The 27172-nt window shown below is 35.2% G+C and overlaps 1 protein-coding gene across 1 annotated transcript in view; it reads right to left on the bottom strand.

Moving 5' to 3' along the window:
- Nucleotides 1–27172, bottom strand: part of STXBP5L (syntaxin binding protein 5 like) — a 488571-nt gene that overhangs the window by 425075 nt on the left and 36324 nt on the right. The window contains exon 3 of the mRNA XM_017955191.3: nt 18680–18777. Within this exon, the coding sequence (XP_017810680.1) occupies nt 18680–18777 (98 nt within the window). The remainder of the gene's footprint in view (nt 1–18679; nt 18778–27172) is intronic.

Raw genomic sequence — 27172 nt, 5'->3', positions numbered from 1 at the left:
TAAGGCCAGAAAGAAGCAGGCAGGTCAGGCACTTTCATATGCCTCAAGGACAGATACCACTGCCACTGCTGTCAGATGGAGGTGTGAGCAAAACATGTGTATCACAGCTGCCTGCCTCCACTGCTCAAGGCAGAAAAAGGTCCACCCTCCCTTGGTGGCAGATCCACAGCACGGTCACCCTGCCTGAGCATTCTGCTGGAGGACTGGGGACCAGCCCACTCCTCCCTATCATAGGAAGCACCTGAACCGTAAGGACCTGAGGACAAATCCACCAGTCCAGTCCAACCAGGACTCATGCATACCATCCAAGGGGCCATCTAGGGGCCTGGAAATTGGGGGATTGCCTAGCCCACTCCACCACAACTGGCATCTGATCATTCCAGGGTCTAGGTCAGGCCAACCCAATCAGCTGACAACATCACAGTTGGCATGCACTTGTACATGCCAAAAAGTGGAGCCACTCCCCATCTATACACAAAGCAGCAGTGTTCCTGCATTGGAGGCCAGGCACACCACAAAGTTGTCTGTTTGCAGCTGAGATAAGAGGTTCTACTCCAAAGCCACTTCCACAGACAGCCATAGGACAGGAATTTTCTGCAGCCCTCAGTTACCCTGTGGCCTGGAGGTAGACAACCACGTCTGATTAAACTGAGAGTTATGAGCCCTGGGACAGGGGTATAACAGGGAAATAGATTGCATTCCCACCTGCCTAGGATGTGAAGCTGGTGCAGTCAATTCCTCTCCTTCAGAGAACTCAGTACATTTCACCAGGAGCTCTCCCTGCCACTCCTGTCAGTGTTGATATCTGCTCTTGTCAATAGGGTATTCATGGGTGAGCTTGGCTGTCCAATTCCACCCAGCTTTGTCCCCCCATCTACAGAAGCTCAGCAGGGAATTCCTGGAAACTGGGCATTCCACAGACCAGCCCATCACCTGAAACAACAGAGAGCACCTCCCAGTAAACAAAGATCAAGCCCATACCCATCTGCTTCTGCCACAGCCACTCTTTGCATAGGTGCTACCTACTAGCCTGGGGGTTGAACTGCACAACACAATACAAAATTTGATAATGGAAGTCCACAGTGTTGAGGAATGAGATAAGCTTCCTGAGACAAATACAATCCTGTTCCTGCAGAAGGCAGTTAGCCTGCTCAAATGCCCAGGACATCGCTACTAAAACTGGCATTTAAAAAAGCCACTGCACAAAGGCTATCTATAACCAGGGAACTTATACAGTGCCTTGCAACCTGAAAGCACCTAGAAATGAAGCCAAACAATCATATACGACATACATGACAACCATACCTTCAAGGGGGAAATACAATGTCCCATCAAAACAAAACTAAACTCAAAGATAAGAAGTGAAAGCTTCTTCAGATGAGAGGGAACCAGCATAAGAACACTGGCAGTATGAAAAAACAAAGTGTTGTATCACCTGCAAAGGATCACATCAGCTCTGTAGCAATGGATCCTATTCAAAATGAAAATTCAAAGATAAAGAATTCAAAGTATGGATGGTATGGAAGCTCAATAAGATCCAAGAGACAGTTGAAAACCAATACAAAGTAATCAGAAAAACAATTCAGAATATGAATCAAAAATTTACTAAGGATGATTATTTTTTAAAAAGAACTTCTGGAACTGAAAATTCATTAAAGGAATCACAAAATAGAGATCAAAGCCCTAATAACAGGCTAGAACAAACAAAAACAATTTCAGAGCTAGAAAACAGAGCTTTTTAATTAACCCAATTAGACAAAAAATAAAAATTAAGAATAAAAACAAGCAAAGCCTTTGAGAAACATGGGATTATTTAAACATCCTAATCTATGAGTTATCATTATTTCAGAAGAAGTAAAAAGTATTTAAAAAATTGAGGGAATAATTTAGGAAAACTTCCCTGGTTTTGCTAGAGATTTAGACATTCACATACAAGAAAGTCATAAAACTCCTGGAAGACACATTGCAAGACAAACTTCACCATGGCATATAGTCATCAGATGATCCAAAGTTAACATGAAAGAGAAAGTCCTAAAAGTGGTAAGAAAGAAGTGGCTAATCAGCTCTGAAGGAAATACCATCAGACTGACAGTAGACTTCTCAGCAGAAACCTTCCAAACAAGAAGATGCTGGGGTCCTATTTTCAGTCTCCTTGAAGAAAAAGAAATCCAGTAAAAGACTTTGTATCCTGCTGAATTAAGCTTCATTAATGAAAATGAAATAAAATCTTTCCTAGACAAGAAAAAGCTAAGGGAATTCATAACTACTAGACTAGCTATACATGCATTTTCAATGGAGTTTAAAATGTGGAAATGAATGGGCAATGCCATCATAAAAACACAGGAATATAAAAACTTGCAGAACTTATAAAACAATTACACAACCAAGATTGCAAACCATCTAAGTAACAATTAACATTATGACAGGAACAAAAACCTCACATATGAATATAAACCTTGAATGTACATGAACTAAATGCCTAACTTGAAAGATATAGATTGGCAGAATGAATTTTAAAAAAGAAGATCCAATGATAGCTTCTTATAAGAAACCCACCTAACTCATAAAGACATTTAAAGACTCAAAGTTGAAAAGTAGAAAAAGATATTTTATGTAAATGGAAACCAAAAATGAGCAGGAATAGCTATACTTACACCAGATAAAACAGACTTTAAATCAACAACGGTTAAAAAAAAAAAAAAAGCAGGACATTATATGATGATAAAAATATAACAATTCTAAATACATATGCACCCAACACCAGAGCACCCATATTCATAAAACAAATTCTACCAGATCTGAGAGATAAATAGCAAAACAATAATAGTGGGGGATTTCAACATCCCACTGACAGCATTAGACAGATCATTGAGGCAGAAAAATCATCAAAGAAAGTCTGTACTTAAATTGGTCTCTAGACTAAATAGAACAGATAGAAATTTACAAAACATTCTACCCAACAACCACATAATATATGTTCTTCTGCTCTGCACATGAAGCATCCTGCAAAAAAGAAAAACCATATGTCAGGCCACAAAACAAGTGTCAATAAAACTTTTAAATTGAAATCAAGTATTTTTTTCAGACTATAGTGGAATTAAAACTGGAAATCAACACCGACAGAAACTATCAAACTATCAAACTATCAAAACTATACAAATACGTGGAAATTAAACAACCTGCTCCTGAATGATTGTTGCATCAATAATGAAATTAGGCTGGGAATTTAAATTTTTTGAAACAAATTAAAACAGAAACACAACATACTAAAACATACAGGATGCAGCAAAAGCAGTGCTAATGGGCAAGCTTACAGTGTTAAATGCCTACCTCAAAAAGATAATAAGATCTTCAATTGACAACCTACTGTCACACCTTAAGAACAAGAACAAAGCCAAAGGTAGCAGAAAAAAAAAAAAGCAACAACAAAGATCAGAGCAGAACTAAATGAAACTGAGACCAAACAAAAATACAAAGAATCAAAGAAACGAAAAGTTAGTAGTCTGAAAATATTTTAGAAAATGATAGACTAGCTAGATTAACCAGGAATAAAAGAGAGAAGATTCAAATAAGCATAATTAGAAATGGTAATTTCTGACATTACAACTGATGTTATAGAAATGCAAAAAAAAAAAAAAAAAATCACCAGAGACCACTATGAACACCTCTACACTCTCAAACTAAAAACCTAGAGGAAACAGATAAACTCCTGAAAACACATAACCTCCCAAGATTGAACTAGGATGAAATAGAAATCCAGAAAATACCAATAATGAGTAGTAAATTGAATCAGTAATTTAAGAATCTCCTATGAAAATAAAGCCTAGGACCAGACAAATTCACAGCTGAATTATACCAGATGTACAAAAAAGAACTTATGGTAGTCCTACTAAAACTGTGCCAAAATATCAAGAAGGAAATCCTACTTAACTCATTCTAGGAAGCCAGCATCACTTTGATACCAAAGCCAGGCAAAGACACACAACAAAAAGGAAAACTATAACCAACATCTCTGATGAACAGAGTTGCAAAAACTCCTCAACAAAATACTAGCAAACCAAATCCAACAGCACATCAAGAAGATAATAAACCACAGTCAAGTGAGTTTTATTCCAGAATTGCAAGGATGATTCAACACATGCAAATCAATAAATGTGATTCACCACATAAACTGAATTAAAAACATAAAAACTACATGACAATCTCAATAGATGAAGAAAAAGCATTAGATAATATCCAGGACCCCTTCATGATAACAATTCTCAACAAACTAGGCATATAAGGAACATATCTTAAAATTATAGAAGCTATATACAACAAATCCACAGCCAACATCATACTCAATGAAGTAGAGTTGAAAGCATTCCCCCTAACAACTGGAAAAGACAAGAATGCCAGTTTCCAGCACTCCTATTCAACACAGTACTGGAAGTCCCAGCTACAGCTACAGCTACAGCAACAAAAAAGAGAAAGAAACAAGAGGCATGCAAATTGGAAAAGATAAAGTCAAATTATCTCTGTTCACTGATGATATATTCTTATATCTACAAAACCCTAAATACTCCTCCAAAAAACTCCTAGATTTGATAGATGAATTCAGTAAAGTTTCAGAATATAAAAATCATTGTATAAAAATCAAAACCATTTATATACACCAATAATGATCAAGCTGAGAAGCAAATCAAGAATTCAATTGCATTTGCAACAGCTAGAAAAATTTATATCTAGAAATACATTTAACCAAGGAAGTGAAAGGTCTCTACAAGGAGAACTACAAAACACCAATGAAAGAAATCATAGATGACACAAATAATGGAAAAACACCCATGATCATAGATTGGAAGAATCAATATCATTAAAATGACCATACTGCCCAAATCAATGTACATATTCAATGCAATTCCTATCAAATTATCAATGCCAACACCATTCTTCACAGAATAAGAATAATTGTAAAATTAATATAAACCAAAAAAGAGTCCCAATAGCCAACGAAATTCTAAGCAAAAAGAATAAAGCTAGAGACATCACATTCCCTGTTTGTCACAGTAGGTCACAGCACTAACCACAACAGCAAAGTCATGGAATCAACCTAAGTGTTCATCAATGAATGATATGAAGGGTTAGTTAAAAAACTGTCATATACGTGTGTGTGTGCGCGTATGTGTGCGTGTGCACATGTATATCATAGTAGTATATTATACTAGTATTCCATGGCACATACATATATATACACACATACACATATATACACATACATAAAATGTGATATATATATACACATATATGCATGTGTACATATATGTATTATTCCATGATGCTTATATATGTGTGTATATAGATGCATGTATACATGTGTGTGTGTATGTATGTATGTGCCATGGAATACTATTCAGCCATAAAAAGAATAAAGTTGTGTATTTTGCAGCAATATGGATGGAACTGGAGGCCATTATCCTAAGATGTGAAATGACTCAGAAATACAAAGAAATAGAAAGTCAAAAACCACGTGTTCTCACTAACTATATGTTTAGCAGAAGCTAAACAGTGTGTACACATAGACATACAGAGTTGAATAATAAACATTAGAGGCTCCAAAAGGTGGGATGGAGTTAAGGAGTTGGGTGGGCGGGCGAAGGATAAAATAGTACCTACTGAGTACAACATAAACCATTTGGGTGATGGGTACAAAATCCTCAATTTCTCCACTACCCAATATATCCATGTAACAAAATTGCACTTGAAAAATCTACAAAAAAAATTTTTTTAATAAATAAATAAAATTGTAAAAGCAACTGACTGGTACCATAAGGCTTTAGAGAACACAATCTGCAGGAAGGTCCAAATTTCTAACCAGATTTTTCCCAATGCCCAGGTGCTCAACCTGGAACCTCCCTCCTACAGAGAAAACTAAAATGTCAGAATTAAGTCCTACTTTCTGCTTAAGTCGTCCCCAGACTGGGAAACAATGGCAGGGCAACAATACAGTTCTAGGGCAACGTCTAACATTTGGTGCTCACTATAAGTTGTCCCAGTCCAGGAAACAACAGGGCAGGGTTTTAATTCCAGAGCAGCATTTAAGTTCTGTTGTTCACTGTAAGTCTTCCACAGACCAGGCAACAATGGAAGAGCAATGAGTTAGTTCCAGTGAATTGTTTTAGTTCTAGTGCTCAATATAAGCTCCCTCTAGAATGGAAAGAAACATCAGGCCACTGTTCAGGAGACAAGAAGGAAAAGACCTGTAAAGCATATGTAAAAAAAATAATAATAATGGATAAAAATTCCAAAATCTAGAGAAAGAAGACACCATCCATGTACAGGAAGTTCAGGGGCCACCAATCAAATTCAATCCAAAGGAGAAATCTTCAAGGCATATCATAATCAGTGAAATGAAAAGATAGGATACTCAAAGCAACAAAAGAAAAGAAACATCACATTGAACAGCATCCTAATACAGATTGTAGCAGATTTCTCAGTAGAAATCCTGCAGTCCAGATGATAATGGGATGTTATATTGAAAGAGAAGGGAAAAAACTGCCATCCAAGAATACTGTGCCCAGCAAAGTTATCATTTAAATACATTCAAAGACTCCCAAACAAACAAAAGCTGAGAGAATTCATCAAAACATGACCTGTCTTACAAGAAATACTAAAAGCTGTTCAATCTAAAATAAATGGACACTAGTGTATAATAAGAAAACACCTGAAGGTGTAAAACTCACTGATAAAAGAAAAAAAAGACTAATTCAGAATACTCTAAAACTGTAATTTGAATAAGCCATTTATATCTTGAGTATGAAGGCTAAAAGACAAAAACCTATTAAAATCAATAATCACTACAATAACTGGTCAAGGAACAGATAAAACAAAAAGATGTAAACTGAAACACCAATAAATTAAATTATTCGGGGGGTGGTGTTAAAAGGTAGAGTTTGGTTTTGTTATAATACTTTTCTTCTCTATGCAGTAAAAGTTAAGTCACAATGAGTTTTAAATGACCTGAATTTTTGTAAGCCTCATGGTAACCACAATGCAAAAACCTATGAATAATAGACTAAAAATAAGCAGCACAAAATCAAAACATACTACCAGAGAAATTCTCTTAACCACAAAGGAAAACAGTAACAGAGGAAAACAGAAAGTATCTACAAAACAATCAGAAAACAAGTAATAAAATGTCAACAGAAAATAATCCTGAAGGTAAATGGACAAAAGTCTTCAATTAAAAGAGTGCAAGCCACATGTAGAAAAATAAAACTGGATCTCCATCTCTCACTTTACACAAAAATCAACTCAATGTAGATAAAAGACTTAAATACAAGACCTCGAACCATAAAAATCCTAGAAGATAACATTGGAAAAACTCTTCAGGACATTGACTTAGGCAAGAATTCATGCCTAAGACCCCAAAAGCAAATGCAACAAAACCAAAAATAAATAAATGGGACCTAATTAAACTAAAAAGTTTCTGTACAGCAAAAGAAATAATCAGCAAACAGACAACCCACCTAGTGAAAGAAAATCTTCACAAACTATCCATCCAACAAAGGACTAGTATCCAGAATCTACAAGGAACTCAAATTAACAAGAAAAAAACAAATAATCCCATCAAAAAATGAGCAAAGGACATGAATAAATAATTCCCAGAAAAGATATACAAACAACCAACAAACATGTGAAAAAACACTCAACATCACTAATTATCAGGGAAAAGCAAATTAAAACCATGATGAGATTACACCTTACTCCTGCAAGCATGGCTATAATTTAAAAGTCAAAAAAAAAAAATAGATGTTGGCATGGATGTGGTAAAAAGGGAACACTTTTACACTGCTGATAGGAATGTAAATTAGTACAAACACTATGGAAAACAGTATAGATGTTCTTTAAAGAACTACAAGTAAAACTACCATTTAATCTAGCAATCCCACTACTGAGTATCTACCCAAAGGAAAATAAGTCATTATATGAAAAAGACGCAGGCACACACATGTTTATGGTGGCACAATTCACAATTGCAAAGATATGGAACCAATCTAAGTGTCCATCAACCGACAAGTGGATAAAGAAAAAATAGTATACATACACCATGGAATGCTACTCAGCCATAAAAAGGAATGACATAATGTCTTCTCCAGGAACTTAAATGGAGCTGGAGGCTATTATTCTAAGTGAAGTAACTCAGGAATGAAAAATCAAATATCATATGTTTTAAGTGAGAGCTAAGCTATGAGGATGCAAAGGCGTAAGAGTTATATAATGGACTTTGGAGACTCAGAATGGGGGAGGGATAAAAGACTATATATTGGGTATAGTATATAATGCTCAGGTAACAGGTTCACTAAAACATCAGAAATCACCACTAAAGAACTTATCTGTGTAACCAGAAACAATCTGTACCCCCAAAGCTATTAAAATTTATTTTAAAAATTAAAGTGCAGAGTGGCTGAATGGATTTTTAAAAGACCCAACTATATACTGTCTACAAGAAACTCAATTTACCCCTACAGACACGCACAAACTGAAAGTGAAGGGGTGAATAAGATATTACATGCAAATGGAAGCCAACATAGAGCAAGAGTGGCTATACTTATATCAGATAAAATAAACTTTAGTCAATAATGATAAAAAAAAAAGATACAGAAGGCCATTATATGATGATGAAGGGGTTAATACAACAACAGGATATTACAATTATAAATATATATGCACTCAACACTAGAGCACCCAAATATATAAGACAAATATTAACCGACCTAAAGAGAGAGATTGACTGTGACACAATAACAGTAGAAAACCTCAGCACTCCACTTTCAGCATTAGACAAATCATCTGAACAGAAAATCAAATAAGAAACATCAGAGTTAAACTGCACTCTTGACCAAATGGACCAAACAGACATTTATAGAACATTCCATCCAACAGCTGCAGAATACACATTTTTCTCAACAGCACATGCAACATTCTCTGGGACAGACCATATATAAGGTCACGAAACAAATCTTAATAAATTTTTAGAAGTCAAAATCATTAAAAAACTTTTTTGACCACAATGGGATAAAATTAGAAATAAACCACAGAAGGAACATCAGAAACTGTATAAAATCATAATTATTAAGCAACATATTCCTAAACAATGAAAGGTTTAATGAAGAAATTTAAAAGAAAATTGAAAATTTTCTTGAGACAAATTAAAATGGAAACACAACATACTAAAACCTATGAAATATAGCAAAAGCAGTTCTAAGAGGAAAGTTGTTTATAGCAATAAAAAGCCTACATCATAAAAATTAGAAAATTACATCATAACACTGCACCTCAAGAAACAGAAAGCAAAAACAATTCAAAACCAACATTAGTAGAAGTAAAGAAATAATAAACATTAGAGTTTAAAGATATAAAATTGAGACCAAAAAAACAAATATCAACAAAATGAAAATCAATTTTTTTTTTAAATAAATGAAATTGAAAACCTTTAGCTAGAGTAAGAACAAAGGAAAGAAGACCTAAAAAACCCAGCCCAGGCTTGCTAGTCCAAGCAGCTTAGCACTACTCTAGAAAATCGCACAACTGAAGATGGCTGAATAGGAATACCTCCAGTCTGCAGCTCCCAGCATGATCGACACAGAAGATGGGTGATTTTTAATTTCCAACTGAGGTACCTGGTTCATCTCATTGGGACTGGTTGGACAGTGGTGCAGCCCACGGAGGGCAAGATGAAGCAGGGTGGGGCGTCGCCTCACCCAGGAAGCACAAGGTGTCCGGGGATTTCCCTTTCCTAGCCAAGGGAAGCTGTGACAGATGTGACAGACTACCTGGAAAAACAAGACACTCCCCGCCCAAATACTGCACTTTTCCCAAGGTCTTACCAACCGGCAGACAAGGTGATTCTCTCCCGTGCCTGGCTCGGTGGGTCTCACGCCCACTGAGCCTTGCTCACTGCTAGCACAGCAGTCTGAGGTTGATCTGCGAGGCTGCAGCCTGACTGGGGGAGGGGCATCCACCGTTGCTGAAGCTTGAGTAGGTAAACAAAGTGACCAGGAAGCTACAACTGGGTGGAGCCCACCACAGCTCAACAAAGCCTACTGCTTCAAGAATCCAACTCTGTGGGCAGGGCATAGCTGAACAAAAGGCAGCAGATAACTTCTGCAGACTTAAACGTCCCTGTCTGATAGCTCTGAAGAGAGGATTCTTTCTCCCAGCATGGTGTTTGAGCTCTGAGAACGGACACACTGCCTCCTCAAGTGGGTTCCTGACCCCTGTTGTAGCCTAACTGGGAGACACCTCCCAGTAGGGACCGACAGACACCTCATATAGGCGGCTGCCCCTCTGGGACGAAGCTTCCAGAGGAAGGATCAGGCAGCAATATTTGCTGTTCTGCAACATTTGCTGTTCTGCAGCATCCACTGGTGACACCCAGTCTAACAGGGTCTGGAGTGGAAATCCAGCAAACTCCAACAGACCTGCAGCTGAGGGACCTGACTGTTGAAAGGAAAACTAACAAACAGAAAGGAATAGCATCAACATTAATAAAAAGGTTATCTACACCAAAACCCTATCTGTAGGTCACCAACATCAAATACCAAAGGTAGATAAAATCACAAAGATGGGGAGAAACCAGAGCAGAAAAACTGAAAATTCTAAAAATCAGAGTGCCACTTCTCCTCCAAAGGATCGCAGCTCCTCGCCAGCAATGGAACAAAGCTGGACGGACAATGACTTTGATAAGTTGACAGAAGTAGGCTTCAGAAGGTCAGTAATAACAAACTTCTCCAAGCTAAAGAATGTTCAAACCCATTGCAAGGAAGCTAAAAACCTTGACAAAAGATTAGATGAATGGCTAACTAGAATAAACAGTGTATAGAAGACCTTAAATGACCTGATGGAGCTGAAAACCATGGCATGAGAACTTCATAACACATGCACAAGCTTCAAAAGCCGATTCGATCAAATGGAAGAAAGGGTATCAGTGATTGAAGATCAAAGTAATGAAATAAAGTGACAGAAGAAGTTTAGAGAAAAAAAGAGTAAAAAGAAATGAACAAAGCCACCAAAAAATATGGGACTATGTGAAGAGACCAAACCTACGTTTGATTGGTGTACCTGAAAGTGATGGGGAGAATGGAACCAAGTTGGAAAACACTCTTTAGGATATTACCCAGGAGAATTTCCCCAACCGAGCAAGACAGGCCAACATTCAACTTCAGGAAATAAAGAGAACACCACAAAGAAAGTCATTGAGAAGACAGCAATCCCAAGATACATAATTGTAAGATTCAACAAGATGAAATGAAGGAAAAAATGTTAAGGGCAGCCAGAGAGAAAAGTCGAGCTACCCACAAAGGGAAGCCCATCAGACTAACAGTGGATCTCTTGGCAGAAACCCTACAAGCCAGAAGAGAGTGGGGGCCAATATTCAACAGTCTTAGAGAAAAGAATTTTCAATGCAGAATTTCATATCCAGCCAAACTCAGCTTCATAAATGATGGAGAATTAAAATCCTTTACAGAAAAGCAAATGCTCAGATATTTTGTCACCACCAGGCCTGCCTTGCAAGAGCTCCTGAAGGAAGCACTAAACATGGAAAGAAACAACCAGTACCAGCCACTGCAAAAACATGCCAAATTGTAAAGACCATCGAAGCTATGAAGAAACTGCATCAATTAATGGGCAAAATAACCAGTGAACATCATAATGATAGGATCAAATTCACACATAACAATATTAACCTTAAATGTAAATGGGCTAAATGCCCAATTAAAAGACACAGACTGACAAATTGGATAAAGAATCAAGACCCATCAGTATTCAGGAGACCCATCTCAAGTGCAGAGACACACACAGGCTCAAAATAAAGAGATGGAAGAAGATCTACCAAGCAAATGGAAAACAAAAAAAAGCAGGGGTTGCAATCCTAGTCTCTGATAAAACAGACTTTAAACTAACAAAGATCCAAAGAAACAAAGAAGGCCATTATATAAAGGTAAAGGGATCAATTCAACAAGAAGGCCTAACTATCCTAATATCCTAATATCCTAACTATACGCACCCAATATAGGAGCACCCAGATTCATAAAGCAAGTCCTTAGAGACCTACAAGGAGACTTATACTGCCACACAACAATAATGGGAGACTTTAACACCCCACTGTCAATATTAGACAGATCAATGAGACAGAAGGTTAACAAGGATCCCCAGGACCTGAACTCAGCTCTGCAACAAGCAGACCAAATGAACATCTACAGAACTCTCCACCCAAAATTAACAGAATATACATTCTTCTCAGCACCACATCAAACTTATTCCAAAATTTACCACATAATTGGACCTAAAGAACCCCTCAGCAAACGTAAAAGAACAGAAATCACAACAAACTGTCTCTCAGACCACAGTGCAATCAAATTAGAACTCAGGATTAAGAAACTCACTGAAATCCATACAATTACATGGAAGTGAACAACTTGCTCCTGAATGACTACTGGGTAAATAACGAAATGAAGGCAGAAATGAAGGTGTTCTTTGAAACCAATGAGAACAAAGACACGACATACCAGAATCTCTGGAACACATTTAAAGCAATGTGTAGAGGGAAATTTATAGCACTAAATGCCCACAAAAGAAAGCAGCAAAGATCTAAAATCGACACCCTAAAATCACACTTAAAATAACTAGAGAAGCAAGAGCAAAGAAATTCAAAAGCTAGCAGAAGGCAAGAAATAACTAAGATCAGAGCAGAACTGAAAGAGATAGAGACACAAAAAACCCTCCAAAAAATCAATGAATCCAGGAGCTGGTTTTTTGAAAAGATCAACAAAATTGATAGACCACTAGCAAGACTAATAAAGAAGAAAAGAGAGAAGAATCAAATAGACACAATAAAAAATGATAAAGGGGATATCACCCCCGATCCCACAGAAATACAAACTACCATCAGAGAATAAACACTTCTACGCAAACTAGAAAATCTAGAAGAAATGGATAAATTCCTGGACACATACACCCTCCCAAGACTAAACCAGGAAGAAGTTGAATCTCTGAATAGACCAATAACAGGCTCTGAAATTGAGGCAATAATTTATAGCCTACCAACCAAAAAAAAGTCCAGGACCAGATGAATTCACAGCCAAATTCTACCAGAGGTACACAGAGGAGCTGGTACCATTCCTTCTGAAACTATTCCAATCAATAGAAAAAGAGGGACTCCTCCCTAACTCATTTTATGAGGCTAGCATCATACTGCTATCAAAGCCTGGTAGAGACACAACAAAAAAAGAGAATTTTAGACCAATATTCCTGATGAATATTGATGCAAAAATCCTCAGTAAAATACTGGCAAACCTAATCCAGTAGCACATCAAAAAGCCTATTCCCCAACAATCAAGTTGGCTTCATCCCTGGGATGCAAGGCTGGTTCAACATACACAAATCAGTAAACATAATCCATCACACAAACAGAACCAATGACAAAAATCACATGATTATCTCAATAATGCAGAAAAGGCCTTTGACACAATTCAACACCCTTTCATGCTAAAAACTCTCAATAAACTAGATATTGATGGATCATATCTCAAAATAGTAAGAGCTATTTATGACAAACCCATAGCCAATATCATACTGAATGGGCAAAAACTGGAAGCATTTCCTTTGAAAACCAGTACAAGACAGAGATGCCCGCTCTCATCACTCCTATTCAACATAGTGTTGGAAGTTCTGGCTAGGGCAATCAGATAAGAGAAAGAAATAAAGGGTATTCAATTAGGAAATGAGGAAATCGAATTGTCCCTGTTTGCAGATGACATAATTGTATATTTAGAAAACCCCATCGCCTCAGCCCAAAATCTCCTTAAGCTCATAAGCAACTTCAGCAAAATCTCAGGATACAAAATAAATCTGCAAAAATCACAAGCATTCCTATACACCATTAACAGACAAACAGAGCACCAAATCATGAGTGAACTCCCTTTCACAATTGCTACAAAGAGGATAAAATACCTAGGAATGCAACTAATAAGGGACGTGAAGGACCTCTTCAAGGAAAACTACAAGCCACTGCTCAACAAAATAAAAGACGACACAAACAAATGGAAGAATATTCCATGCTCATGGATAGGAAGAATCAATAACGTGAAAATGGCCATACTGCCCAAAGTAATTTATAGATTCAATGCCATCCCTATCAAGCTACCAATGACTTTCCTGACAGAATTGGAAAACACTACTTTAAAGTTCATATAGAATCAAAAAAGAGCTCACATTGCCAAGAAAATCCTAAGCAAAAAGAACAAAGCTGAAGGCATCACGCTACCTGACTTCAAACTATACTACAAGGCTACAGTAACCGAAACAGCATAGTACTGATACCAAAACTGATATATAGATCAGTGGAACAGCACAGAGGCCTCAGAAATAACACCACACATCTACAATCATCTGATTTTTGACAAACCTAACAAAAACAAGAAATGGGGAAAGGATTCCCTGTGTAACAAATGGTGCTGGGAAGACTGGCTAGCCATATGTAGAAAGCTGAAACTGGATCCCTTCCTTACACCTTACACAAAAATTAATTCAAGATGGATTAAAGATTTAAAATGTTAAACATGAAACCATAAAAACTCCAGAAGAAAACCTAGGCAATACCATTCAGGACATAGGCGTAGGCAAGGACTTCATGACTGAAACACCAAAAGCAATGGCAACAAAAGCCAAAATAGACAAATGGGATCTAATTAAACTAAAGAGCTTCTGCACAGCAAAAGAAACTACTATCAGAGTGAACAGACAACCTACAGAATGGGAGAAAATTTTTGCAATCTACCTATCTCACAAAGGGCTAATATCCAGAATCTACAAAGAACTCAAACAAATTTACAAGAAAAAAACAACCTCATCAAAAAGTGGGCAAAGGATATGAACAGACACTTCTCAAAAGAAGACATCTACATAGCCAACAGACACATGAAAAAATGTTCATCATCACTGGTCATCAGAGAAATGCAAATCAAAACCACAATGAGATACCATCTCATACCAGTTAGAATGGCAATCATTAAAAAGTCGGTAAACAACAGATGCTGGAGAGGATGTGGAGAAATAGGAACACTTTTACACTGCTGGTGGGAGTGTAAACTAGTTCAACCATTGTGGAAGACAGTGTGGCGATTCCTCAAGGATCTAGAACTAGAATTACCATTTGACCCAGCAATCTCATTACTGGGTATAGACCCAAGGGATTATAAATCATGCTACTATAAAGACACATGCCCACATATGTTTATTGTGGCACTATTCACAATAGCAAAGACTTGGAACCAACCCAAATGTCTATCAATGATAGACTGGATTAAGAAAATGTGGCACATATACACCATGGAATACTATGCAGCCATAAAAAAGGATGGGTTCATGTCTTTGCAGGGACATGGATGAAGCTGGAAACCATCATTCTCAGCAAACTATCACAAGGACAGAAAACCAAACACTGCACGTTCTCACTCATATGTGGGAATTGCACAATGAGATCACTAGGACACAGGGTGGGGCACACCATGGCCTGTCGGGGGGTGGGGGACTAGGGGAGGGATAGCATTAGGAGAAATACCTAATGTAAATGATGAGTTGGTGGGTGCAGCTACCAACATGGCACATGTATACCTATGTATCAAACCTGCACATTGTGTGCATGTACCCTAGAACTTAAAGTATAATTTAAAAAAAAAAAAGAAAAAAAAGGAAGACTAAGGCAGAGCCTCCAATTGACCTCGGTGAACAAAGAGATTTATCATGGCAACAACAACAACAACAAAATTTCATAAAATGAAAAACTAAAAAGGAGATATTATATCTCATACCACAGAAATACAAAGGCTCATTAGAAACTATTATGAACAACTATACACCAACAAATTTTAAATCTTCAAAGAAATTGATAAATTTCTAGACATATACAACCTACCAACATTGAAATATGAAGAATTAGAAACCCTGAACAGACCAATAATGAGTAACATGATTTAAGCAGTAATTAAAAAAAAAAAAATCTTTCAAAAAAGAAAAACCCAAGACCTGATAGTATCATGGCTGAATTATACCAAACATTTAAAGAACTAATACCTCTTCTACTCAAACTCCTAATTAAAAAATTGAAAAGTGGGGAATACTTTTCAACTCATTCTATGAGGCCAGCATTATCCTAATACCGAACAAAAAAGAACACTACAAGCCAATATCCCTGATAAACCTACATGCAAAAATCCTCAACAAAATACTCACAAATCAATTTCAACAAGACAACATATTTTTTAAAAATCATTTATCATTATCAAGTGGGAATCATCTCAGAAATTCATGAATGGTTCAACATATGCAAATCAATAAACATGATATATCACAGTAACATAATCAAGAACAAAAACTATCTGATCATTTCAATAAGTGCTGAAAAATCATCTAATTTCAAGTTTCACACTATCTGGTTTCCAATCTACAAAGCTACAGTAAGTAAAAACAGTGTAGTAGTAACATAGAAACATACCTATAGATCAGTGGAATAGAATACAGAGCCCACAAACAAACCCTAACATGTATGATCAAATAATTTTTGACAAGAGTTCCAGGACCATTCAATGGAGAAGACAGCCTTGTCAACAAATGGTGCTGGGAAAATGGGATATCCAAATGCCAAATAGTGAGATTAGACTCTTTTACTATACACAAAAATTCACTCAAAAATTGATAAAAGGCTTAAATGTAGAACCTAAAACTATAAAACTCTTAGAAGAAAACAGGGTAAAAACCTCATTCCATTGGATTTGGTAAAGATTTCTTACATATGACCCCAAAGCACAGGCAACAAAAGAAAAAAATAGCCAACTTGAACTTCATTAAAATTTAAAATATTTGGATCAAAGGGCAATTACTATTGGTGAAAATGTAAACTAGTATAGCTCCTATGGGAAACAGAATGGCAGTTCCTCAAAAATTTAAAAATACAATTATCATATGATCCAGCAATTCTCCTTCTGGATATATACCCAAAAGAACTAAAAGCAAGGTCTCAAAGAGATATTTGTATACCTATGTTCATAGCAATATTATTCATAATAGCTACAACATGGAAAAAAACCAAATGTCCATAAATTAATGAACAGATATCAAAATATGAAATATACATATAATGAAATATTATTCAGTCTTAAAAAGGAAATTCTCACATAGGCTACAACATGGATAAATGTTGAGGACATTATGCTGAATGAAATAAGTCAGTCCCAAAAAAGAATAATACTGTATGCTTTCACTTATATAAGTTACCTAGAGTAGTAAAAATTATAGAAACAGAAAGCAGAATGGTGGTTTCCAGGGGCTAGAGGAAGAGGAATATGGAGAGTTATAATTTAATGGGTATAGAATTTCAGTTTTACAAAGTGAAAGAGTTACAGAAAAGGACAGTGATGATGGTTGTATAATATTATAAATTTATTTAATAACACTGAATGGTACACTAAAAAAATTAAAACTAAAATATCCAATTATCACATGACCCTTCAGTTGTACTCCTGTGCATTTCCACCAGAGAAATAAAAACTTAGGGTCACACAAAAATATGTACACGAATGATCATAGCTGTTTAGTAAGAATAGCCAAAAACTGGAAACAAGTCAAATTTCCTGGAACAGGTGAATGGCTACACTGTGATACATCTAAACCACGGAATACTATCCAATTCAGTATAAAGGAATAAACTATTGATATATGCAACAATATGAATGAATGTTCAGAGAGTTATACTGAGTGAAAATGGCCAATCACCAAAAATTATTAACTGTATGATTCTATTTATATAACATTTTTGAAGTGCAAAATTATTGAAATGAAAAACAAAGTAGTGGTTGTTAGGGGTCAAGGATGGGGTTGGAGGGACAAGGTGTGACTATAAAAGAGCAATGTGAAGAATCCTTGTGGTGACAGAAATGTTTCGTATCTTGATTGTATAATGTCAATATCCTGATTGTGATATTACACTATAGGTTTCTAAGATATTACAATTGGAGCAAAGTAGGTGAAAGATATGAATATCTCTGTATTATTTCTTATAACTACATGTGCATCTACAATTATCCCAAAATAAAAAGTTTAATTTTAAAAAACAGGATGATACTAAAGTAGAATTTGGGAGGAGATTTATAGTACTATAGGCACGTATTAGAAGAGAAGAAAGTTCTCAAATTAATTACCTGTTTCCACTTTAAAAACTAGAGAAAGAAGATCAAATTAAACCCAAGGTAACCAAAAGCAAAGAAATTTAAATGATCAAAGCAGAATTCAATGAAATTGAATATAGAAACACAATAAAGAAGAGCAACGCAACCAAAAGTTGATTCTTTGTGAGAATCATGAGAATCAATAAAATTGATAAACTTCTAGGCAGATGGATAAGGAAAAAAGAGAAGATACAAATCACAAAGAACAGGAGTTAAAGAAGAGACATCAATACTGATTTCAAAGACATTAATAATACGCCAATAAATTTGAAAATACAGATTTTTCACAATAGTTACTCATTTCTTAGAAAATAATAAAGTTCATTTGGTCTTAAATATTTCTCTTACCTGAATATTTCAAGAAATGTAATTGGCATTAATGTGGCAAATAATGAACCAAAAATTAAGGATACATTCGTATAGCACCTGTTCTCGTCCCAATAGCCAAGATTTTCTGAACTGGATCAAAGGCTAATGCTGTGGGCTGATGAGGAAAACCATGCCGAACTGTCTGAAAGAGAGTAAATAATACAAATAAGTCTCCAGGGAAATAAAAATTGCAATCACAAGATACCGTTATACAGCCACCAGAATGTCTAAAATTAGTTAAAAGGAAAAGAAAGCTACCACCAAACATTAACACAGATATGGAGTAACCTAAACTCATACATTGTTGATGGGAGTGTAAAATGATACAAACACTTTTTAAAAATGTCTTGCAGTTTCTTATAAAACTAAACATACATCTGTCTTACAATCTAGCAATTCCACTCCTATGTGTATACTCAGGAAAATTAATAGTATATGTTCATAAAATGATTTGTATAAGTAAGACACTACCAGCTGTATTCAAAACAGTAAAAATCTGGAAACAGCCCAGGTGTCCAACAAGAGAATCAAAAAACAAACTGTGATATGATATAATCATACAATGGAATACTACTCAACAATTAAAAGATACAAACTACTGATAGATGCAACAACACAAATGATTCTCAAAAACACAATGCTAAGAAGCCACACACAAAAAGTTTATAAAATCAGAACAGTAGTTGTCTTGAAGAGTTATTGATTGGAAAGAATATGAAGAAATTTTTTTGAGTAAAGATGTAATATTCTGTATTTTCATAGCAGTTTGGATTACACAAACGTATACATTAGTTAAAACTCATAAAATGGTACAATAAAATTTGTGATTTCTCTGCATGTAAATTATACCTCAAAAATGTTAAGGAATTATTAGAAACAAATATTAAAATCTATTTAATGCTATGTATACTGAGGTGTTAAAGGGTAAAGTATACTGACATCTGCAACTTGAAAATGCATCCACAAAATAATATAGATAAAAGGGTGGACAGATGGATGGATAGATACATGATAAGTGAATATAGCAAAATAACTGTAAAATATTAGTGGTAAGAATATACATATGAGTGAGTGTTCACAATATAATTCTTTCAACTTTTCTTTCTGTTCCTGCCTTATACATCTAATAAATGGCATGTATAAAAAACCTACATCATAAAAATTAGTGAAAGAATCAATGTTTTCCTTCTAAGGTTAGGAATTAAACAAGTGTTTCCACTCTATCCACTTCTATTCAATATTGTACTGAAGGTTCTATCCTATTCAGAGCAATTAGAAAAAAAAAGAAATAAGACACATACAGATAGGAAAACAAGAACTAAATCTACCTGCAGGGAACACAGTTTTGTATAAATGCAATCCTAAGAAATACACTAAAAAATTATTAGAACTAATAAAGGAGCTCTGCAAGTTAAGCTTATAAAACTAATGTAAAAAAGTCAATTGTGGGCTAGGCACAGTGGCCTATGTCTGTAATGTCAGCACTTTAGGAGGTCAAAGCAGGAGTATTGCTTGAGTCCAGGAGTTCAAAACCAACCTGGGCAATATTACAAGACCCCATATCTTCAAAAATAAAAATAAAAAAGAGCGAGCGAGAGAGAAATTCACCAGGCATGATGGTGCACACCTGCAGTCCCAGCTACTCAGGAGGCTAAGGCAGAAGGATCACTTGAGCCCAGGAGGCTGAAGCTGCAGTGAGCCATGATCATGCCACTACACCCCGGCCTGAACAACAGAACAAGACCCCATCTCAAAAAAAAAAAAAAAAAAAAAAAAAAAGTCAATTGTGAGATCTTTCAAGGCTGTTGGAGCTACTGGCAACAAATTACTGTATAATTTTCCACTGCTGCTTATTTATAATGAGTTTTCCCCACTACATGTTTATATTTCACATCATGTTTGTTCAATGGCTCTTTAAGTGAATCTATTTCAAGCATGTCCATTAGATCCATTTTTTGTTACAAAAATGCCTGACAATTGCTTAGAAACTATATGGAAAATGGGCTGGGTGCAGTGGCTTACAACTGTAATCCTAGCACTTTGGGAGGTCAAGGTAGGTGGATCACTTGAGCCCAGGAGTTCGATACCACCCTGGGCAATATAGTGAGACCTTGTCTCTGTTAAAAAAAAAAAAAAATAGATGGGCATGGTGGTGCATGCCTATGGTCCCAGATACTCTGGAGGCTGAGGTGGGAGGATCATTTGAGCCCGGGAGGTTGAGGCTGCAGTAAGCCATAATCACACCACTGTACTCCAGCCTGGGTGACAGAGTGAAAAAGAAACTATATGGAAAGAATTTTAAAAATTGTTCACACCTTTATTCATTGACCAAGGATATTGTTTATTGATAAGGGCACAGGGTACTTTATATAGTTGCATGATCAAGCATCCATCAATGCCAAAAGAAGAAAAATGACATTAATTGTCAGAACTAAAGAAACGATGAGTTTAAGTCACTGCTTCAAAGTGCTTTTACGAAGATAAATGTCTTGATTCATCATGTGGCAAAATCAGGATTATAAATCCAGTGCTTTACCATTAGGCTATAATAAACATTTTCATGAGGACTTAAAAGCGAAATTTTTAAAAAATAAAAAGTCAATTGTATTTCTGTATACTAATAATAAACTATCTAAAAATAAAATAAAGAACCCCATTTATAATAAATAGAATTCAAAGGAATAAAATATATAGGAATAAAATGAACAAAAGAAGTGCAAAACTTGTACTCTGAAAACTACAAAATATTATTTTAAAAAATAAAGAAGACCTAAATAAAAGTCATCCCAGATATTTATAGATTAAACGTTAACATGGCAATACTCTCCAAATTGATATTAAAATCAATGCAACCTCTGTCAAAATCCCAGCTGGCTGTTTTGCAAAAATTGACGAACTAATCCTAAAATGTATAAGAGACTCATAATAACAACACAATCTTGAAAGAGAACAAAGTTAGATAACTCACATTTTTCTATTTCAAAACTTATACAAACCTAAAGTAATCAAGAAAATAAGATATTGGCATAAGGATAGACATATAGATTAATGGAACAGAAATGAGATTCCAGAAATAAATCCTCACATTTTCAGTCCCTTGATTTTTGAAGAGTGCCAAGACAATTCATTGAGGAAAGACTAATCCTTTCAGCAAATGGTGTTCAGCAACTCTATATCCACATGCAAAAGAATCAAGTTAAATCCCTTACTTATAACATACACAAAAATTAACTCAAAATGGATCATATATTTAAATATAAACGCCAAAGCTATAAAACTCTAAGAATAAAGAAATATGTTTAAATCTTAGTGACTTGAGATTAGGTAATGTTTTTAAAATTATTTTTTAATTGACAAATAAAAATTATAAATGTTTATGGTTAGAACATGATGTTTTGATGTACATCTACACTGTGGAAAGGTAGACAATGGTTTCTTAAATATAACACCAAAAACATAAGCAATGAAACAAAAAACAGACATATTGAACTCTGTCCAAAGGAAAAACTTATGTGCTATAAAGGACGCCATCAAAGAAAGTTAAAGAAAACAAATCTGGAGGCATCACATTATCTGACTTCAAACTATACTACAAGGCTATAGTTACCAAAACAGTATGGTACTGGTATAAAAATAGGCATGTAGACAAATGGAACAAAATAGAGAACCCAGAAATAAAGCTGAATACTTTGACAAGGTATTTGACCTTCAACAAAGCAACCAAAAATATAAGGTAGGGAAAGGACACCCTATTTAACAAATGGTGCTGGGTAATTGGCAAGCCATGGGTAGAAGAATGAAACTGGATCCTCTTCTCTCACTTTATACAAAAATCACCTCAAGATGGATCAAAGTCTTAAATCTAAAACCTGAAACCATAAAAATCCTAGAAGATAACATTGGAAAAACTCTTCCAGACATTGGCTTAGGCAAAGAGTTCATGACCAAGAACCCAAAGGAAATGCAACAAAAACAAAAATAAATAAATGGGACTTTATTAAACTAAAAAGCTTCTGCACAGCAAAAGAAATAATCAGCAGAGTAAACAGACAACCCACAGAATGGGAGAAAATATTCACAAACTATGTATCTGACAAAGAACTAATATCCAGAATCTACAAGAAACTCAAACGAATCAGCAAAAAATAACAATTAAAAAATAATAATCCCATGAAAAAGTGGGCAAAGGACATGAATGGACAATTCTTAAGAGAAGATATACAAATGGCCAACAAACATGAAAAATGCTCAACATCACTAATTATCAAGAAAATGCAAATTAAAACCACAATGAGATACCACCTTACTCCTGCAAGACTGGCCATAATTTAAAAATCAAAAAATAATAGATATTGGCATGGATGTGGCGAAAAGTGAACACTTTTACACTGCTGGTGGGAATATAAACTAGTACAACTCCTATGGAAAACAGTATAGATATTCCTTAAAGAGATAAAAGTAGAACTACCATTTGATCCAGCAATCCCACCACTGGATATCCACTCAGAAGAAAAAAATTATATGAAAAAGACACATGCACATGCATGCTTATAGCTGCACAATTTCCAATCACAGAAAAATATGGAACCGGCCTAAATGCCCATTAACCAATGAGTGAATAAAAAGAATGTGGTATATATATATATACCATAAAATACTACTCAGTCATAAAAAGGAATGAAATAATAGCATTCACAGAAGCCTGGGTGGAGTTGGAGACCATTATTCTAAGTGAAGTAACTCAGGAATGAAAAACCAAATATCATATGTTCTCACATATAAGTAAGAGCTAACCTATGAGGACACAAACGCATAATAGTGATATAATGGATTTCGGGGGTTCAGGAGGAAGGGTGGGAGTGGGATGAGAGCTAAAGACTACACATTGGGTACAGTGTACACTGCTCAGGTGATGGGTGCCAAAAATCTCAGAAATTAGCACTAAAGTACTTAGCTATGTAACCACCTGTTCCCCAAAAACTATTGAAATAAAAATGTGAAAGGATAATCCACAGAACGGGAAAATAATTTGCAAATCAAATATCTGAAAAAGAACTTATATCCAGAATATATAAAGAACCCTTAAAGTTCAATAAAAAGACAAATAACCTAAATTTAAAATGGGCAAAGGATCTTAACAGACATTTATTATATAATAAATAAATAATATATATAAATGGCCAATAAACACAGAAAGATCCTCAACATCATTAGCCATTAGGGAACTGTAAATCATATCAACAAGATACAACTGTGCACCCACTAGGATAACTATAATACAAAACAGATATAATAACACATGTTGGTAAAGATGTAAAGAAGTTGGAGCCCTAATACATTGCTGTTAGAAATATAAAACCATGCAGGCTCTTTGGAAAATAGATTGGTAGTTCCTCAATATATGAAATACAGAGTTACCATATGATTCAGCAATTCTGCTCCTGGGCATAAACCCAAGAGAAATGAAAACATAAATATAAACAAAGCTCTTGTAATGTTCATAGCACCATTATTCACAGCAGCCAAAAAGAAAAACTCAAATGTCCATCAACTGATGAATAAATAAATAAAATGTGGTATATCCACACAATAGAATATTATTCATCAATTTTAAAAAATGAAGTACTGATATGTGCTACAACATAGACGAACCTTGAAAATGTTATGCTAACTGAAGAAGCTAGTCACATACTACATGATTCCATTTACATGAAGTGTATAGAATAGGAAAATCTATAGAAAGAGAATTTATATTAGTGGTTGCCTAGGGATGGGGGTTCAGGGTAATAGGAATTGACCGTTAATGCGCACAACGTTCCCTTCTGAACTGATGGAAATGTTCTAAAATTGATCGTGGAGGTTGTTGCACAACTCTGTGAATATACCAAACACCACTGAAATGTACACTTTAGGTGAATTGTATGGTGGGTGGGTTATATTTCAATTTGAAATAAAAGAATATTTTTCTCCTCAAGAACAGCAAATAATATTATGACAAAGTATGCAATAAAAAGTTGAGGTCAGTTGGGGTACCTAGTTGATTTCAAAAGAATCAAGGACATCAACTGGAATGATATAGATGCAGTAGAATAAAAAGGCGCAAAAACGTAGAACACAGTTTGAAGACAACTAAAAAACAACTTAAAAAATTCTCAGTTTTAGACAAAGTCAAAAAGTGTTCTTGAAATATTATAATTAATGCTCAGTGAAGTAAGATAATAGTAGCAAAGCTAGTAAAAAATGAGTTTCCTAAATATCTAGCTCTTCTTGATGCTACTTTGCTTTGCTTGTTTTCTTTTGTTCCACTCTCCCTTCAAAATACTACAGGAATGAAGTGAAGTGGCCAACGTATCAATAGCTACAAAAATCTATGTAGATAGTTGAAGCAAATAAATACGTAATAGAAAGAATTGGTTACAAATATGTGGAAGGGTTGGTCATATTACCCTAAGGTAAGGAAGTTGCTACCACTTCTGAGGATGAAATACGTAAACTGTACTCAGTGCTGATATTGCAAGAGGCACTACCAGAAACAAAATGACTTTTGCTTCCCCTCTACTTTTTAATCTGGTGTAAGTGCCTCCTATTGGCAGAATCTAACCAGAACCCAGCTACCAAAAAAATCTGAGTATTTTAGTGTAGTTTTAGTTTTAGTTTTCTTAGTATAATTGGGAACACAAAGGGACCAGGATAGAACTAACAGCAGTACTTTGGCAAAGCAGAATGTATATTAGGCCTGATTGTCCAGGCTTAATACTATCATAATATTGCAAAATGGCCTCAAAACCACCTGTGACAGGGACTGCCTATTGTTTCCCAATGTCTGCATTTTTCCCTTCTTCTATACTAATAGAAGTTTTAGTTTAGCAGGTAACAATCCAGTTGAATACTATATTTACCAGCCTCTATTGCAGGCTAGACCAGATTGTGAACAAAGAAAAACAGAAGAAATGATATATAATATATTCTTAATGATAAAGGCAAATATTCTATTTTTCTCACCTTCTAACTGATTGGAAAATAGATACAATAGCAGGAGTTAGAACAGCCACCTTAGAATATGAGATGGAAGCCATATATTGATGATGGCAGAACAAGATAGAAAGATCTTGTTGGATTATTGACACCACACAATCATTGAATCAGTTCAAGGTTGCTTTTGATTGGACAGATTCATACAAGAAAGATAAATTTCTGTATTGTTTAAGCCACAGTTACTATGGCCTGTTACAGTAGCCTAACTTGCATCCTAATACATACCCCAACCATTCATTCTTAAAAAGAATATTAGATCACCAAGTTAACTTATGAGGAATGCTTCCCAGTATTGATCATCAGCCTAAAAAATGAAAAAAATAAATATGGCTTTTGATTCTAAAGGCTTCTAGCATGCTACCATATTAATGGTTGATGCTGTGAAAGTTGCAGATACCAGAATGAAATCACTTTTAGTAGATCCAAACAAACCAAAGCTGGAAAAGTAAAAAGCATGAACAGTTCACACTTGCATGTCTGAGATAAAGACTATCTCAAGGACTTTCTAAAACAACTCCAAAAGAAATTCTTTTTTCAGTACTGCTATAATTCATATAAGATCCTCTTGAAAGAACACTTGCCCAGTAATAGCGTTTCCACCAAGGAACTGATGCCAACTCTGGTTTTGAGTCTTCAAAACCAATGACCTCTATTTCCAAGCAGCTTATGTGAACTTCTCCTTTTGCCAATACCAGCTTCCCTTTACTCTCGCCTCTTCAGATGCATACATGGGTTGGCATGGCTATGCATCTCAGGTTAAAAAAACTTCATTTCTAATTCCCAAATAAATTCAACATATTTGGACATATTTTTCATCTGATTTTTTTGATTGACATTGCATATATACATCATATCTCAAATAATACTGATATGCCAAAGCTATCATTTCTACATTTGAACACAGAACTTCTAGAAGCATTGTACCAGCTTTCACCTAATAACATTAATGTAACCATTGGAAACTACCATGTATAGAAAATAATAATAATACCTATATGTAACAGGGAATAGAATATTCCAATTATGCAATACATTTATTTTATTTAAAAATTATTCTAGGTAGAAGATTTGCCAGTAAATATTTATGATTACCTAATATATGCTATGCCTTTTCTGATATTAGGTTACTTGTCTGATGTTTGGTCTACAAATGTTACGCTCTGGGTAAAGTGTGGATTGGGGCATATCATTCCAGATCTTGAATTCAGAAATTGCATATAAACTGTCTCAAAATTTATGCAGTAAGTCATGAATCAATATAATTTGAGATAAAATATCTGTAGTAAGGAAAGTGATGGACACAACATATTTTGCCACTTTGGTAAGCAAAAGCCAATTATTACTGGAACTATGGAGCAACTCTCATTGTTGAGAAAGGTCCCTCAATTTCAATGATACTTGTTTTCAATAACAGCCAAATCATTTAAACCTTGAGATTTTTAGGATTATGTGTGTATGTTCATAGATCTTACCTAAATCTGATGTCATCTTGGGTCACTGAA

This window comes from Papio anubis, chromosome 2, assembly GCF_008728515.1.
Source record: "Papio anubis isolate 15944 chromosome 2, Panubis1.0, whole genome shotgun sequence".
Lineage (NCBI taxonomy): Eukaryota > Metazoa > Chordata > Mammalia > Primates > Cercopithecidae > Papio > Papio anubis.
Note: the sequence above shows the minus strand (reverse complement) of the source record. Positions and strands in the feature narration are given on the sequence as shown.